Source organism: Ictalurus furcatus, chromosome 12 (genome assembly GCF_023375685.1).
Source record: "Ictalurus furcatus strain D&B chromosome 12, Billie_1.0, whole genome shotgun sequence".
Classification (NCBI taxonomy): domain Eukaryota; kingdom Metazoa; phylum Chordata; class Actinopteri; order Siluriformes; family Ictaluridae; genus Ictalurus; species Ictalurus furcatus.
Window position 1 is genome coordinate 24492425 of NC_071266.1, and position 18190 is coordinate 24510614.

Genomic DNA, 18190 nt, shown 5'->3' on the forward strand with positions numbered 1-18190 from the left:
GGGGATCGGCTGTGAAAGAATGTTTAAAGCCAAGGAATGCTGCTATATGTGACATGGAGACACACATGTCTGAACTTAATACAGTGATTTAGTTTGTGTAACCACACACACACACACACACACACACACACACAAATCTCAGCAATACAAAATATTCTAAATGCACATATTGCTCATCCTATTTAAAGCTAACCTGCTGTATGTCTTTACAAACAGAGGACTGTGTGAGGCCTTGTAAGACTGTTTGTGAGTAAAATATGAGTAAATGTATGTATTCACAATAATTCAATGATTCACTGAACCTTGGATTTGCTATCTTTTAAGGATAAATTAAATCTCTCTGATTAAGGTCAAAATAAGCCCTAAAGTTCTGCCAAGCTACAGTAATCGTCCTAATCCACATGAAGCACAAGTTGGTTCACCTAGGACGTATTAATTACACTTAACTGTAACTGATGTATCTCTAAAGTTCGCTAAAATCTCTAAAGCTGTGTATTAAATGTGCTCTTTAACGATTCTGAGCTTTAATCGACATCACTGAAAGAAAACTGGTGCCTCACAGTGATATGTCATTCACAAATGGGTCGGCTATTTGAGTCGACTCTGAGTCGAATCTTTGAGTTGAGTCGGATCATATGTATGAATCTTTTCTCTTTTTGCCCCTCTTCATTTTCATAGATGTAGGCAATACTATGTAATTTCATCAAAATGCTTCCATGGACACATCTTGTCACCTTCTGAGCTGTTCATTAGTGTGAACGGTGAGCCGTGTGTGTTTGACTCTCAGGTGTGTGTTTGACTGTCAGGTGTGTGTATGAAGCAGCATGACGATGTAGTGCATATAGACAGTGTGTGTGATCAGGATCAATCACGATAAATGCAAAAGAATCTTCCTAACGAGTCGCAGACACTGCAGCACCATAACATGAAATCAGTGATGTGTTTTGTAGTGTCTCACCGAATTCACATTCGATTTGATTTGATAGATGTGATCAAGTGTAATGTTTTGTTATTTAGAAGGTAGAGAGTAGGATTTCAGTAATCTCAGACCTGGTTAGGTCTGGTTAGAACAACTCGTCAAAATGTCAAAGTACGTTTGGCAGTGAGCCTCTTGGGAACCGAAAGAGTCGACTCTTATCAGTGAACTGAATCAAATGATTTGACTCTGTCTGAAAAGAGACAGAACTGATATCACTCATGCCTCAAATGTGTATTTTACGATGTATACAGTTGAACAGACATGTATAGAGCTGAAGGAATATCCACAGAGTCGCTGCAACGCACTTGAGAGTGACGCTCTTGCTTAAGGACGGCCTAGCTGAGCTGTGATTGCACTGACCGTTTAAGACGAGTCTGAATGAACTCACCGTGTGAAATGATCACACAACGTCCCGACCAGTTCCCCAATGCGGTCCTGCTTTGTCGCCAGCTGACCCCTCTGCAGGTGCAGCAACACGTCATCGTGAGACACAGTGTGTAGCACCACCATCTGGTCCGCTCCACTTGTTACACTTAAACCGGTGACCTGGAGTAAGCAGTAAGGAGGAAGTTCAAATAATCGTATACAAATCTTAAACGTTAAAACTGATGAAGAAAAAAAAAAAAAGTTATGAAACTGTAAAATGTTAAAGTTGCAATATATTATTTTTCTCTTAAACATAGTAAGACCTGTAATAGTCATCTCATTTGAATATTAACAGAAAACGTTCAATGCAGTGCGAATTCTTGCGAATTTCTACTTTTAAGCTTCTGTTGACATTTTTCTGGCCCGTAAATGAGCTCCACCCCCAGACAATACACAGCTTCTCAGCTCTGTTTGAAAATACACTAGGGAATACAGCATGCATTGCCTTGCATTGTACTACTTCAGAACTAACTCAAAGCCTAACCTGCTTAAATGCTTGAATCATTTTCCCCTTCGGTGCAACAGCATACAGTAGAAATAGAAATAATTCCTTTCGTACAAAACAGGTTATATAACCTAATTATTTTAAATATGCCAAGCTATCCTCCCACTTGAGCTGATGCATTAGGTTCCCTCCGAAATAAGCCTGTGTGTTAATCGCTCGGTGTGTCAGGCCATGTTGCAACGTGCTTAATTCGGAACACACTCTGTCATCACGAGACTCGGCCGATGCTAATATTTTAGTCTGCGACGCAGGAAATCCAGACGGTCTGTTCTACTTCCTCTGGAACACGCGGCCTCGTGAACTTACAGAGATTATCAGGTGGAAATCTCTGCTTTATATCGTAGTGCTCTATATTTTTAGCTCTTATAAGCAGTTCATACTGTTCACACACGTCAGTATATTATTATACACTTCTGATATCACTGATGATTATAATGGAACACGTATACTGTATTTTGGTCATATTCATGTAGCAATGTAATTAATACAGTATATTGCATCATTTTAGTTCATTTTGTTTTAATCATTGCTCTTCATGTTATCTGAGTTTGAGTTTCCACAGTTCGTGCTGCACGTTTAAAGTGCACCTATTACGGTTTTTCGAATATTCCCTTTCATGTAGTGTGTTATATATGTAGCTGTTTGTGAATGTAAAAAGTCCACAAAGATTAAAAAATCAAAGCGCACGACAAACTGGGTTATCGACTCCCAAAAGAAGGAACCGATTCTGAACAGCTGAATCGAGTCGTTAGTGATTCCAGACTTTACTTCCTGTACTAACCTACGTAGGTTTATAACAAAAAGCCCCGCCTCTGGTCTTCATCGGCTGCTCGTGAACAGACTGAGCTGAAACTCGTTATGGTAGTGGGCGTTTCCTTTTTGACACACCCTGACAGCGTTAGACCAATCACAACTGACTGGAGCATCTGATCAATCAGAGCAGAGTATGCTCTCTGAAAGGAGGAGTTTAGAACGGATCATTTAACGAGTCGTTTGTGACACTGGAGGGAAAAAGGTAACGCTGCAGTTTAAATCATGAGCACGTTAAAGTGTTTTTTGACCTCGGATGCACCTAAATCTATCGTATGAGACCTTAGGTACATTTCAAAACCATAATAGGTGGTAAAAATATTGTAATTCCGATTCCAATTCCAAATCTAATTTTGATTCCGATCGACTCGTGCTGACTTGATTCTTCTTTTGAATCAAAATTAGACTTCAAATCCAAATTCTGATTAAGATTTTTTTATTCAAGTTTCTAATTCTGATTTAAATTCAAAATCAAATTATGGTTCTAGTTCTGATGTGGTGTATCCAGGGTTTCTCCCAGGAACACTGTGCGTGTGACAGGAATACACCCTGAATGGGATGCCAGTCCAGCACAGGACACCACACACACACACACACACACACACACACACACATTCGCACACTCAATCACACGTAATTCTGTTCCATTTTGAAATCTAATTTTGATTCTGATACTAATTCTGATTCGCTTCTCGTGTTGAATCTGATTCTGAGTCTGGTTATAATTCTAGCAAAGGGATGCCTGTATTCTCTGAACAACATCATGAGTCTTCTCAGGCTCTCTGTCCCTTGCATGAAGATCTGATCCTGTTAGGGCTAGAGATGTGTGAAGTATACACACCAAAAGTGTGCGTGTGTGTGTGTGTGTGTGTGTGTGTGTGTGTGTGTGTGTGTGTGTGTGTGTGTGTGGGACAGCCAGCCAGTCAACTCTGGCACTGCTGTCAGTGTGACCAAATCCTTCTTGCACATTGTGGCACCATTCTGCTCACGGGGCTAACACAATGTAGGTCAGACACCACACACACACACACACACACACACACACACACACACAGTGGTTGAGTTCACACAGTCAGGTACAGGCCTGATTGATAGTTAATCTCCTCTTGAAATGGGACTCTAAAATGAAGGATGTGGTTATACTAGTATTGCATGTGTGTGTGTGTGTGTGTGTGAGAGAGAGAGAGAGAGAGATGTACTTACAGTTTCTATTGCTATTCGTTTCTGCACTTTAAAGTGCTTCTTGGGCTCTAGTCTGTAGATGTGCTTGTCCGTAATGAGAAGAGCTCTGTCCTTTGTGTTATTGAACCAGTTCAGCTAGAAAGAGAGAGAGAGAGAGACAGAGAGAGAGAGAGTTTATAGAGTATTAATAGCCAGACCTGCTGGAAAAAAAAACACACACTCAATGAGACAGCCAATTTTTCAAGGAACACTTCCTCAGTAAGCTCGTCGTCTGATTTCTGTGTGAAGTCACAGCTAAGAAAGACGCCTCTATATATAAACAGTCCATAAACAGTCATTATTTCCATCTGATTAGCTTGTTATCACCTTGGTAGCCTATCTACATTCACATACGCACTCAAACACACAGTCACACAATCACATGCTCTCCACCTGACCAATACGGGCGTACCCGTCGCATCCGGAGGCTAAATTGAACTTGTGCATGTGAGAGATGGAGACACTGACTGTGTGAGAATGAGAGACAGAATGTGTGACAGAGAAGGAACCAGAGAAACAGAGGTTGCCTACCATCCTGACGAAGCTAGAGAAGAGGACTTGGCTGTACTGGTCTTTGTTCTTCAGTTCTTTGGTGATTCGCACAAAATTGGAGCTGGTTAATGGAGAGTCTTTTGCCTGTTAGGGAATGTGGTACACTTAGATACAGAGTGTTGACGTGACTAATAAAATGAAAAATGTGTGAAAATAAATGACCAAAAATAAAAGTTTATAATATATACATATAAAATAAAATACGGTCCAGCTGCAAATAGTACTCCAGTTTTGTCCCCCAGTTTGTAACCCAGTTAAATAAGATATTAGTCCACTTCACAATTATCCCAAAACAGCTCTAAATCACCACTAACCCAAGTACACAACTAATATACAGTCCCCTCCAAAACTATTGGAACGGCAAGACCAATTCAATTGTCTTGTGCTCTACACCAAAGACATTTGGGTTTGAGATCAAAAGATGGATATGAGACGAGAGTTTAGGATTCCCGCTTTTATTTCCTGATATTTACATCTAGATGTTTTAAACAGCATAACCCATACAATCTTTTATATCAGACCACTCAATTTTTAGGTGAGCAAAAGTACAGGAACAGATAAGTCTTGAAGTCTTTTTAACTACAAATGCAGTCTACACAGGTGAAACTGAAGACTAAAAGCAAGAGGAGATGTTCAGAGCTGGTAGTTGTTTAAACAACCAATCTAACAGGACACACCTGGGTAACAAGAAACACCTGTCAGTCGCATGTTCCAATATTTTTGCACACCTACAAATTGGGTGGTCTGATACAAAATGTGCTGTGTTCTATGTCGTTTAACACGTCTACATATAAATAGCAGGGAATGAAAGCTGGAATTCTTCTCATGTTCATCTTTTCATCTCAATCCCAAATGTCTTCAGTCTACAGCAAAAACCACTGAATTGGCCTTGCCGTCCCAGTAGTTTCGGACGGGACTGAATCACATTACTCCTAGCCTTCGAGCCTCAACTACTCACTCTATCACTTCCCCACCTGGAGCAATACTATGTTCTTAACCCTCCTATAACCCAGTAGCCCACCTAAACTATCTAGCTAACCGTCACCTCATTTGCTTCATTCATTTCTTCTAAACGACCTGTAAAACTGCTGCAACCGTAACTTAACACTTAACTCTTTTTTTTTTTCCCAAGTACATTTTCCAGACCCCCCGACCCCTCCCCCAAATCTTTTCACCTACCGTCAGCTAACCTCTGAAAGTGAAGCCACTTTCATCAAAACATATGAAGCTAACTACAGTGCTCAATTCTGATGAGTTCGAAGGTGTTGATTCATTCGTGTTGATTTATTTTTCTATAGTAACAGTTTACACAGGGACATGTATGGAGGGTGCTTAAAACAAACAAAGTTTTTGAAAAAATGTTTGTAATGTGTGATTATTTTTGGCAAGGAAATTTTTATTTATCGTTTTTGAAAGGAGTCTCCAGTGCAAGCACTTTTTAAGAGTCAGAGGTTTTCTAACATCGGAAAGTCTTCAGGACAGATGCAATTTCACACACATTTTTTGCTGTATTAAAGAAAAAATAGAGGCTGGTGAGGGAACGGCCATGTTTAGAGGGGTAGAGGGGTAAAAAAAAATATATAATTAATTAATAAAAGAAAATTGTAATTGTCAAATTGTGGTGGTATATGAGGAATAAATCACTGTGGTACAATGCTGTTATTGGGGGAAAATTTACATTTGGGTGGTACTAGTAACGCCGCTTTGTGTCAGGCCGCATCACACCACCTCATCGTTGATTATTTTCCTATAACAGCACACCACCAAGTGTTTTATTAGCTCAGAAACAATCACCTGTGATTGGCAAGCCTTTCTAGAGAATAAGGGTTAGAAAGCCGTATTGATTATAACTCTATGACTTATGTAATTCACTGAACACTTAACTCTAACCCTAAGATCTAACCAAATCCCATAACTCTAACCCCTGGGCCATAAAACCGTATACTGTACATATCAGAACCTCAGTGATGAAACCTGCCGTATAAGCATGCAGGGATTTTTTTTATATATACCTGTATGCAGTGATTTCTTATTTAACAACCAGAGCAGAAAAGTAGGCCACAGTGTCCTCAAAGCCGCCAGGTGTGTAGGCAGCTTCCCAAAAGCACACTACAGTGTGAACGGAGTGTTTAGGGACTCACGTTGGCTAGGTAGTCTCTCTCCCAGGCTCGGCTGTGTCCCCAATCCACTCTCTCTCCACTCAGAGCGCTCATAGCCGCCACCTTCGCCCGCACCTCCGCCATATCGGATGGAGGGATGTTCTTTACGATCCGTCTCGCTCTCCATCTGAGGGAAGAGAAAGATAGAAGGCAAAGAGAGAGAGAAAGAGCGAGAATACTTTCATTTCAGGAGAGTTGAATCAGCTAAATGTTTGCACCATTGTCTGTGTGTGTGTCTAATATTTTTTGCTGAATCAAAACTACGTGCTCCCAACTATGCTGTAGTTACCAAATGCTCAAGAGAAATCATTTATTAATGCCTCTTCAGAACAAAACAGCTAACGATAGCATTAATTTTCCACAGCCCCTGCTGTTCATTAATGATATGATGTGTAATTTCAGTGTGTGTGTGTGTGTGTGTGTGCATGTGTGTGTGCATGTGTGTGATTTGAGAGGCAAGCGCACCTGCGATGTAGGTGTTGTGTGATTTGGTGGAACTGTAGCAGAGAAGCAGGTGGAGTCGGCCACTCCACGCTCTTCCCGTAGTCTTCCATGTTGCGCACGTTAGCGAAGCGTCTCTCCACCTCCCAGAAGTGTGCCTTTACTTTGTACCGCTTATAGCAGCCCATTATGGTGTAGATCGCCCGCATGCGCCGGCATCGCATCCGTGCCAAGGCACCACGCCACACCTACGCTCGCCACAGAGGGCCGGGAGGGAGAGAGGAAAATTGGAGAGGAAGAAAGAAGTCAGACTTAACAAGCAAAGAAATGGTCACTTGGGTCAATAGGTGTAAGGAAATATCAAATCGTTCATAAAATAACGATAACGAGTCTTTATTGATCACGTATACATTATAGCCCTGTGAAATTATTTTCTTCACATACCCCAGCATGTTAGGAAGCTGGGGTCATTGTGCAGGGTCAGCCATGATACAGCGCCCCCTGGAGCAGAGAGGGTTAAGGGCCTTTGCTCAAGGACCCAACAGCGGCAGCTTGGCAGTGCTGGGGCTTGAACCCCCGACCTTCTGATCAGTAACACAGAGCCTTTACCACCAAGCCACCACTGCCCTATGAAACCAATTCAAAACATTTTGTACTTTTTGTAACTCTAAGTTCTATTACATGTAGCATTTTACAACCCTAGGCTATATTGGTTGTTTATTGTTTTCAGTAGTGGAGTGTGAGGTTTTTGCTGGAGTTGAAAAAAAAAGGAGCAAAACAATTCGAATGGCACCTCATGCTTTTAACAGGTAATCACGTGAGAACACTGTTACCAGGCAACCGAAAAAATATATATATATACCAAGCAAGGAAGAGTCAACAATCTTGGAATATTGCTAAGGAAAGACTCTGAGGTTGATGGTAAAGTGACAGTATCACAAAGAGTCTTTTTACATTTGAAGCCGCACTGGCTTTAAGGTTTAAATGGGTGCTTCAGAACATTTCGACATGAAAGAAAAGGCATGAGAAAGAAATTCAACCAACAACGCCTGTCACCTTCTGCAGGAAGAGGACGAGGATGGGAATGAGTGCAGCTCTCTCCTGCTCCAGAGTGAAGAGTGAGCGAGGAGTCCGTACGAACAGTTTGGTGTGTCCGTACGCCACGTCTTCCTCAAAGCCGTGCTGGACGATTATTGACTCCACGGCCTCGCGATCGCTTGCCATCAGGTGATTAGGCCACGTGTACTCGCATGTCATCTTGTACCTAATGAGATGCAGTGAAAGGTTCAGTTAGAATCTCCCTATGACAGATAATGACTGATTTTTTTATTGTCAGTAAAGACAAGGAAATACCAACCAAGTCATTTTCACGTGCTTGTCATTAAGATACTAACATTTTTCTAGAGTTATTGGTAAAGGATGTTTATAGATTAGCCTTATAACTAGCCGTTAAGCTGTTTTTTTCACAATATGTGCAATATTGTCGAACGAGTTTGTGACCTCTGACCTCTGCAGGAAGCGTTCATAGGGTTGTCTGTAGGCGAAGCCTGCTCTGCGAACACGAACGTTCTCCAGCAGGCCGAGGTAGGCCACCTGATGACGGCACCGAGCCTCATCGAACAGCATTGGAGACTTCATCTCATTGGGTTTAATGCAGCGCACGTAGTACGGTTCCTGCAAATACAACACACACTTTACACACACTGTGTGCACACGTCATGAGCCATTGCTGGAGCTGATCAAACTGGGGTTCTCTACCAATTAAACGTCAGTCTTCACTGATCAGACTGGCTCCCTCATGACATTTTTAAACAGTGTTTTTCTGTCCCCTAATCGCAAGTCCAGAAATGTCACCTCACATGAAAACAATGACACATGGAGCAGGTAAAAGTGGAAGTATAGATCGTCTCCTGCTCAGATTATAGCCTCCTTCAGGCATTACCACACATACATGACAAAGAGTAAAAGACAGAGGGATGAGTAAGGAGGCTGAGCCGGTCCGATTCAGGACAGGTGTCCCCAGTGGACCAAAAGGAAAGCAACCAGTGTTCAACTGTGACCCAAAAACACTGCGAGACTATTGTAGAAAATAGCTCAGGAAAGGTTACAAGATATATATATACAATTTTTTTTTTTTAAACTTAAAAAACATTTTTTAAATCAATCACCATGAATTAGAAAGAAATCAACATTCTTATATCAGTTTATTTAAATCCAATGAGAGTCAGTCAAACACTTGGAAACATACCCCATGCAGTGTAGCCCAATGAGTCAATGAGAACTGATTGGGCATTCCTAATCGGGTCCTAACCAATAGGAGAGCTCGCTTTTCTGTATCCACACAGACACTGCGGTATACCCGAATGGATCATCTTCCCTCGCTACAACTGACTATATTTCAAAGATTTCTTCCTCACCTTGCAGGCCAGTTTATCAATCAGGGCGATGATGGAGTTTTTGAAGAGCGTCGCAGCAGTCAGTGGCCGCTTGGTCACCTCCGTAATGCTCAGCTTCCCTTCAGGCCACATGTCCTTAAGCACCGGGTCTGAACTGATGACACAGGACAGCAAAATTCAGAACGGTCACAGTGATTGTAATACAAAGGGGTAAGATAAGGATATTGAAGGAAGAGTGTCCTCTGTGTCTGTATATATCGAAGCAGGCGTGTCCTCTTTATCTATAAGATATAGTGTAGGAGGCGTGTCCTTTATGCCTGTATATACTGAAACGGCTGTGTTCACCTCCTCAACGAGTATATATTTTAAACATAGTAATATGAAATATACAGGGACTTGTTGATTATGCACAAAAAGAACTTCATAGAAAGTGACACTATACCTGTTATACATCAAACGTTTAAAATCCTGGAAGAGTGGATCCTTGTTCTTGTCCAGAAATCCTTCAACTGAGTACCTGTGAAAGAGAAGAAGATCACTGCGTGTAAGTGCAGACCGGTAAAAGCTCTGCTGGCTGACTCAGAGTTTAGAGAAGCACATAAAGAATAAAGCAAGCTCCTGAAATGTGACTCATTCTCGACTGGAACAGCGAGACCTCACACACAAAGAGCAGGTAAACACCGGCCTAAACATAAAGCCCCGCCGCATCAACACTGAGGAAATATAACACACAGCGTAGAACCTAATGAATCTACTGAACAATGGCTTTCTCCTCCTTTTCACAACCGCAGCCGGGAATGGAATTATCAGGAAGCATAATTACGTAAGTGCACTTCAGTTACCCGGTGCTGTGAAAACATGATCATCCATGTTAAAACACAAATAAACACAGCAGGCAGTGTTAGGTGCTGGTTATGTAGAGTGTTGCAGTAAAATACAAAACACACACACACACACACACACACACACACACACACATATGCGTTTATCTTGCTTGTTCCTGTTCTTTCTCTCTCTGTCTGTCTCTGCCTCTATCAGTCTTTCTGTGTGTCTGTCTCTGTCTTTGTCTCTCTCTGTTTCTCTCTCTCTCTCTCTCTCTGTCTCTGTGTCTGTCTCTGTCTCTCCCTCTCTCTCTCTCTCTCTGTTTCTCTCTCTCTCTCTCTCTCTCTCTGTCTCTGTGTCTGTCTCTGTCTCTGCCTCTCTCTCTCCCTCTCTCTCTGTCTCTCTCTGTGTCTGTCTCTGTCTTTGTCTCTCTCTGTCTCTGTCTCTTTCTGTCTCTCTCTCTGTCTCTCTCTGTCTCTGTCTGTCTGTCTCTCTCTCTCTGTCTCTCTCTGTGTCTGTCTCTGTCTTTGTCTCTCTCTGTTTCTCTCTGTCTCGCCCTCTCTCTCTGTCTCTCTCTCTCTGTTTCTGTCTCTTTTTGTCTCTCTCGCTGTCTGTCTCTCTCTGTCTCTCTCTCTGTCTCTTTCTGTCTCTCTCTGTCTCTGTCTCTCTCTCTCTCTCTCTGTCACTCTCTCTCTCTGTCACAGTCACACACTCACATACAGGTTCACATACAGTTCAGAGTCAACAGTTTTTTTTTTTTTTTATCAAAATTCATCCATCTCAGTCACTGCCACCGTGTGTGACAGGCGTGACATTCAGTGATGTAAAAGAGTGTGAGGCAGCGCAAAACCAAATCAACTAAAGCACTGCTACTAAACCAAACAAGCTGACTAAACAATGGGAAAAAACATGTAGCATAATGTAGGAAATGTAACAGAAATGTAAATGGTTAGCTTTTACAGATTTGCATAAGAGGGAAGAACTAGTGTCACAAATTTCAATGGGGGGGCAAACTGGAGGGGCACGGAGTCTTAGAGGGTAGTACGTTCGCCTCACACCTCTGAAGTTGGGGGTTCGAATCCCGCCTCTGCTCTGTGAGCGCGAGGTTTGCATATTCTCCCAGTGCGTCACGGGTTTCCTCCGGGTCCTCCGGTTTCCTCCTCCAGTCCAAAGACATGCGCTGTAGTCCGATTGGCGTGTCCAAATCGTCCGTAATGTGTGAATGGGTGTGATATTGTCGTGTGATGTGTTGGCACCCTGTCTGGCGTGTCCCCTGCCTTGTGCCCCGCCACCCTGTGTAGGATAAGCGGTATGGAAGATGGATGGATATTCAAGATGTTGCGCAATTTCTAGAACGTTATTGAAATGTACGCAAATTTGTGATATAGATATGTTAACTCCTTTGTACAAAAGATCAGACTTTTGGGCAGTGTTAGCTCACTGACGTTAGACGTTGGACTACTGATCGGAAGGTCGTGAGTTCAGAAGCTTGCCAGTGTTGGGCCCTTGAGTAAGGCCCTTAACTCTCAACTGCTCAGTTGTATTTAAAAAATCATCGCTCTGGATGATAAGGGCGTCTGTCAAATGCCATAAAAGTAAACGCCGTAAATGAGTCCTCGACCAACTGGATGAACAAAGCACACTATCCACCCACCTCTGCTAATGAATAGCATGTTTTAAACAGGTGGTTCCATGTTTGCGGCACGATTTTTTTTAAACAAACAAACAAAAACAAATTCATTTACACAATTGTGAACAACGAAATCATATTTTTTAAAAAACGTAAAAAAAAGTACAAATAAATAAATAAATAAGCGAGAGAGATATTGTTTTCCTGAATGAATGTTTGCTTGGACTCCGTGTTATTAAATGTTTTAAAAATAAAAGTTTTGTGGCACCTAAATGGCACATGGGTGATGGAAACACCCAGTAACGGCATCATTTACTACTTTATTTGACTTTTTATCAGAATTCTCGAGTCATATTCTCGATCTCGTGTGATTTTGCTCTCACTGACTGCATTATGGTTTTCGTTAAAGACGCATAATGAGGCGGGAACGATGGAGGACGTTAATTGGAATTGGAGAGAAAGAGAAAGAGGGAGAGGGAGAGGTGGAGAAAATGAATGGATGAAGAGTTATGAAGCCAGAAAGCGGAGAAGTGATGAAGTAGGTCAGAGTCGGATCAGAGAGGAGGGTCTGGACGAGGGTATATTTAGCGAGAGAAAAGGAAGAACGGCCTGCTTCACTAGAGCCTTAGGGATGCTGCAGTGTGTGTGTGTGTGTGTGTGTGTGTGTGTGTGTTTTGAGGGAAGGTTGACAACTACGTTCCGACAGCTTTGATCCCTCAGGGACGTTTTTGTGTAGTGGGTGTGGGAGGTAGAGATGTGCGTCTATTAGGTGTGTGTGTGTGTGTGTGTGTGTGTGTGTGTGTATAAATTCTACAGAAGTAATCTCATTTAGTATGACATATTTTTGTGCACATCTGACCCAATTACAAATGACGTTGTGAGTGACCGGCTACTGTTTGTGCTGATACGCAGACGTCTGGATTTAGCCGCCTTCACATCTGCTCGTCCTGATCCTGCGTTAATGTGGCAAACACACAAAAACACACCTTCATACCCCTTTCTTCGGTCTCTCGTCATAGTCATAATAAAGCAGGGGAGAAAATGAGGTGAAAAATGTGTCGTCTATTTTCAGTGCTAAGCTTTCCACTCTGATCTCTCTCTTCCTTCCTCTGTGAAGAAGAAGGAAAAAAAAAGTCCTCCTAGATCCCAAATTAGGACAGAGCCCATGAGTTATAGAGTTGCAGAAAATTCCAGCACTGGCAGCAACTTTGCTTGCGGTGCTTTCGTAGGCATCGGGTCTCTTTATAGCGTCGTGAAGGAATGAGTTTTGTCAATTCGAAGGGTTGTTGATGGAAGTGGACGTGTTTCTCACACACTCTCATCGTACACTCACTTTTCTTTCGACTGGAATCTCTTGCTAGTTCACAGCTGGATAAAAGCATAAGATATACCGTATACCGGGACTATATCAGAGACGTCGACAGTAAAGGTGGGACGATACGATATGTGGCTCTCAGTTCAACAGACTGCATAATACATCAAATATTCTTTATGTATTCGACATAAAATACCACATATTTTTAATTCAGAGAATTTTTTTTTTTAAAGTTCTCTGAAGACTTTAGCTGGTTATTTTGGATTGCGAGTTCATTTTCATTTATTTGGCGGAGTCTGTATTAGAAGCTAACATTTGCCTCACACTATTGGGGTTAGGGCTTCGAATCCTGTCTCCACCCTTACTCCAGGGGTTTCCACTGGGTACTCCGGTTTCCTCCCCCAGTCTGCAGGCTGATGGGCATCTCTAAATTGTCTGTAGTGTGTGAATGCGTGTGTGATTGTGCAGTGCAATAGGTTGGCGCCCCGTCCATGGTGTCCCCCCGCCTTGTGCCCCGAGTTCCCTGGGATAGGCTTCACGCTTCCCGGTGACCCTGTATAGGATAAGCAGCATGGATAATGGATGGATATTCAAGATGTTGCACAATTGCTAGAACATTACTGAAATGTAAGCACATTTGTCATGGTAAATGGTCTGCACTTATATAGCGCTTTGCAGTTCCAAAGCACTTTAAACTGGTTCTCATTCACCCATTCACACACACACACACTCACACACCAATGGTAGCAGAGCCGACATGCAAGGCGCTAACTTCCCATCGGGAGCAATTTGGGGTTCAGTGTCTCGCCCAAGGACACTTCAGCATGTGGAGTCACGTGGGCCGGGAATCGAACCGCCAACACTATGATTAATGGACAACCCGCTCTACCACCTGATCCACAGCCGCCATATTGACCATGTTAACTCCTTTCTACAAAAGGTCAGATTTCCCCCCAGAGTCTTCTCTTTTCTATTAAAGCGCGTGTTCAGATGACAAAATCTTCTGGATTTGATCTATCATCGAACCTCATCATGTGGAGTCCGTGCCAGCTCGAGTGCACGCTGTCATTAAAGCAAAAAGGAGACATGCCAAATACTAAGAAACTCTGAAAGTCATGGAAATATTTCAAAGATTCTACTTTTCACAAGTTGTTGCTGATAATATCATCTGTTAATGTTTTTAACCTTAAAAAATAAAAAATAAAAAAGAATGCCAAACAGAAACACCTTCTCTAGTGCGCGCAGACTTTTGGACCGCACTGGGTATATTCTTGGCGACTGTTATGTATCTTAAAGAAAAGAAAAAAAAAAGACCTTTCGAAATGCAGTAAAAACGAACACAAGTCTAAAAGGCGCACTTATTTATGAGGAGTCAGCGCTTTTCAGCTCTTTAATAGACATACCGAATAATTAAAGCTAAATCTAGGCTGCGCTTGTCAGCTCGCACGAGGTAGAGCTGTAGGACTCAGGGGACGTCATGACAACATCCGAGATGGAAAAAGCAAGTCAGTCAAGGCGAGGGCGATTTATTTTATTCGTCACTGGCTGAAATGGAGCTGAGGACATCTTCTGGAAATGTTTTTGACGTGCATCCGTTTGTTCATCTTGTTCGTTGCGAGCCTAATCATCGTCGTGTAGCGTTCGCTCTCCCAGCGGCCCGTTGGCACAGGAGGTAAAATGGGGGATTTCCATTCGCACTTATGTACCAACCAATTCTCCGAGTCCCACGACCACGTGTCATGTTTACACTCTGGGAATAAAGCGCCATTCTCCCAGTCACAGCTGCTGAGGGAGGCGACTGCAAACATGAACCAGGCGCCTTTTAATCACGCCTTATATCGGAGTGTATAGCGAAGCCATTTTGGCTGTTCTAACTGCCGGCTCTTTAAAACCACGCATGCAAATGGATGTTCTTTGCTTACCTATATTTACACCGCAGCTCTGTTGTTACATTCTCGGTTCTGATTGGTCAGAAACTGTTGATTCGTTTTTTATAACAGCAAAATTGGAACGTTTTATCTTAATGCTCTCGTTCTAATATGTCTGCATTTCTATCGTAAGAACTTGTGCAGGGACTGATACAGCCGAGACATCACATAAACAAGTCTAAAACAAACAAACAAACAAACAAACAAAAAAAGCGCAGGTGAAATTTTCTCTGAGGAGAAGGAGTCTCCAGTGCAAGCATTTCTCTAAAGGTTGTAAGTGATAACAGGAACTACGTTGTTTCACGGATGTTCCACAAGACTAAAGGTAACTATAAACGGATAAAAAGTACAATATGTAATTCATTTCAATGGTGTAAGAGGAATAAAACCGTTTGGAATGTGCTGGGTTTTTGTGCTTTTCTTCTTCATGTCACATCACATGACCCTGTCGTTGATTATTTTCCTGTCGTCCCTAAGGCTTTTCTTCCTTACTTATTATTTCTTGTGTTCAATGTATAAAAGTAACGGCTACCGTTAGGATTACTTTTTTTTGATTATTGAATGCATATGCACTGTTTGTTAAAGTAACTAATAGGCTTAATTTTCTATATTTAATGTACAGTTATATGTAGCAACCTTGTTGCCAAAGTACTCTGGCTTTTCACAGATGATTTTCTCATTTGGATTATTTCAAACTGAAAGTTAACGGACGTACAGTAAGTAAAGAACCCAAGACTCACGTGACGTCGCCGGCGTAGTGTCGGATGCGGAAATGACGATTAAACTCCATGCTCTTGTCAGTGGGACACAGCTAGGAGAAAGACAGGACAGACTAAATGTAATGAACATGACCGCTATAGCACAAATACTCAAATTAACAAAGTGCAAAGAGGACACAATGAGAAGTCAGGTATGTGAGAGTGGAAATATTGCGTGATTTGTGTGTAGTGGACATGGTTTATCAGTTTTCCACAGCTGGAAAGATATTATTTAGATGTATTCTCTTTTTGTTGGCCCGGAATTGTCTGGCTGTGTGTGATTTTGTGTGAGAATGTCGCTCTCTGTTGGCCAGCCTGTTAAACTGCAGCAGCATTCGATTTTAAAAAGACCACACAAAGCATCTTCACGTTTATTATGGTGACACTCACACACTCACACACTCAGACACTCACACACTCACTCACACACTCACTCACTCACATACTCACACACTCACACACTCACACACTCTCAGACTCTCACACACTCACACACTCACTCACACACTCACTCACTCACACACACTCAGACACACACACACTCGCTCACTCAGACACACACACTCACACACTCACACACACTCACACACTCAGACACTCACACACTCAGACACTCAGACACTCAAACACTCACACACTCACACTCACACACTCACTCACTCACACACTCACACACTCACTCACACACTCACTCACATACTCGGACACTCACACACTCATGCACACATCCTCTTAAAAACATTGTAAAATGTAAAATGTAAAAATGATTGTAATGTTACTGAATATGTGTATTCCTGCATTTGTGTGCTCCATTATTTTTGTGTAAATATTTAAATGTGGAAATTAATATTTGGTTAATATAAAACGTCTATTTTTAATAACTATATTGTGGATCGTTATTTGCCTTTATATCCTCTTTCATATCCTCTAAGCAGCTTTTAGATCCTCTCAGCTTCCTTCCTTCTCCATGATAAGTCTGTTATGACGTTCCCGCTGTACACTTCTCTCTTTGCTCACTTTGCCGTGTTTAATGCTTTTCGCTGCTAACAAGTTCACATGGTAGTTTATATATAGACGTTACAGTACGTATAGCATCCCAACAACACCATGCTACCACCACCATGCTTCTCTGTGGGGGAGGTTTACTCTCCGGATGGCGAGCAATGCTGGCTTTCCACGACATGTAACACTTTGTGCCAAGCTGATACGCGCGTACCTTGCGGGACGTGTAGTGAGGGTGCTGGCCGAGCTTGTTGTTCATGCTCTCCAGGCAGACGGTGTCCGTGACTTTTCCGACAGTGAGACAGGCCTCGTCCAGAATGGAGATGATGCCCTTATGTGCCTGCTCCACTAGATCCACGATGATCTGGTTATTGAAGTAGTCGATCTGTGCAAGAGGACAACAGGATTGGCATTACTGAGATTAACTGCATCAGTGGGCCTGGGCTTATTAAAAAGAAATCAAGCGTGTAAGTGTGAAAAATGTGCTATAGGATGTGATGATGTAAATGTGATGATGACACACACATGGCCTTTTGTCCTCTCACAACCGTATATGGTAACGCTGCAGTCTAAAAGGGAGAAATGAAACTGTGTGTGTGTGTGTGTGTGTGTGTGTGTGTGTGCACTCATGAGTATGTAAGATGTTATCAACTTATATACAGTATTTGGTGGTTTGTGTATATACATGTCTGCTGTGCTCACATGTTGCCAGGTGATGCCTTCTCTGTTGTACTCCTCCTGCTCCTGTCTCAGGATGAGCTCAATGAAAAGCTGCTGCAGCTTCTCGTTACAGTAGTTAATGCAGAACTGCTCAAAACTGCAGGAGAACATTACAGCACACAGCGAAATAATACCCCAGCAGAAATAACGTGCGTTTGGTAAAACAGCCCACAATCATATTCCACACTGATCTCGGCTAAGAGCTAAGATTCAGGTTGTAAAATCTAATATCGAAACAAATTTGCTAAACGACAAATTGGTCTATTTTTATTCGCGTGAACGCGTACGTAAGTGGCACAGCGAGCTGATCTTAAGGTTAGGCGTAAATCAATATTTTTGGCGTACAGCCACATTACACTTTCCTCCCCTATTCGACTGCGGTGAATGTCTTTTCTTTAAAACGTTAAGCATTCTTTTCTAGTGAAACGTGACAAAACTTCACAGCTTCCAGTTGGCTTTCCCTCATTAGGATTGCTTGCCTTATTAGCTATGACTCGCTGCATTGTTCGCTATCGATAAACTTGCT

The 18190-nt window shown here is 42.3% G+C and overlaps 1 protein-coding gene across 1 annotated transcript in view; it reads right to left on the reverse strand.

The window, feature by feature from the left end:
- The window catches only part of myo1g (myosin IG), a 42342-nt gene that overhangs the window by 12198 nt on the left and 11954 nt on the right, over positions 1-18190 (reverse strand). Inside the window, exons 10-21 of the mRNA XM_053638047.1 lie at positions 17647-17761; positions 17159-17329; positions 15925-15995; positions 9932-10006; positions 9511-9643; positions 8601-8767; positions 8150-8357; positions 7118-7341; positions 6635-6779; positions 4473-4577; positions 3924-4037; positions 1368-1525 (exon numbers count right to left, since the gene is read on the reverse strand). Of these exons, the coding sequence (XP_053494022.1) occupies positions 1368-1525; positions 3924-4037; positions 4473-4577; positions 6635-6779; positions 7118-7341; positions 8150-8357; positions 8601-8767; positions 9511-9643; positions 9932-10006; positions 15925-15995; positions 17159-17329; positions 17647-17761 (1686 nt within the window). The remainder of the gene's footprint in view (positions 1-1367; positions 1526-3923; positions 4038-4472; positions 4578-6634; positions 6780-7117; positions 7342-8149; positions 8358-8600; positions 8768-9510; positions 9644-9931; positions 10007-15924; positions 15996-17158; positions 17330-17646; positions 17762-18190) is intronic.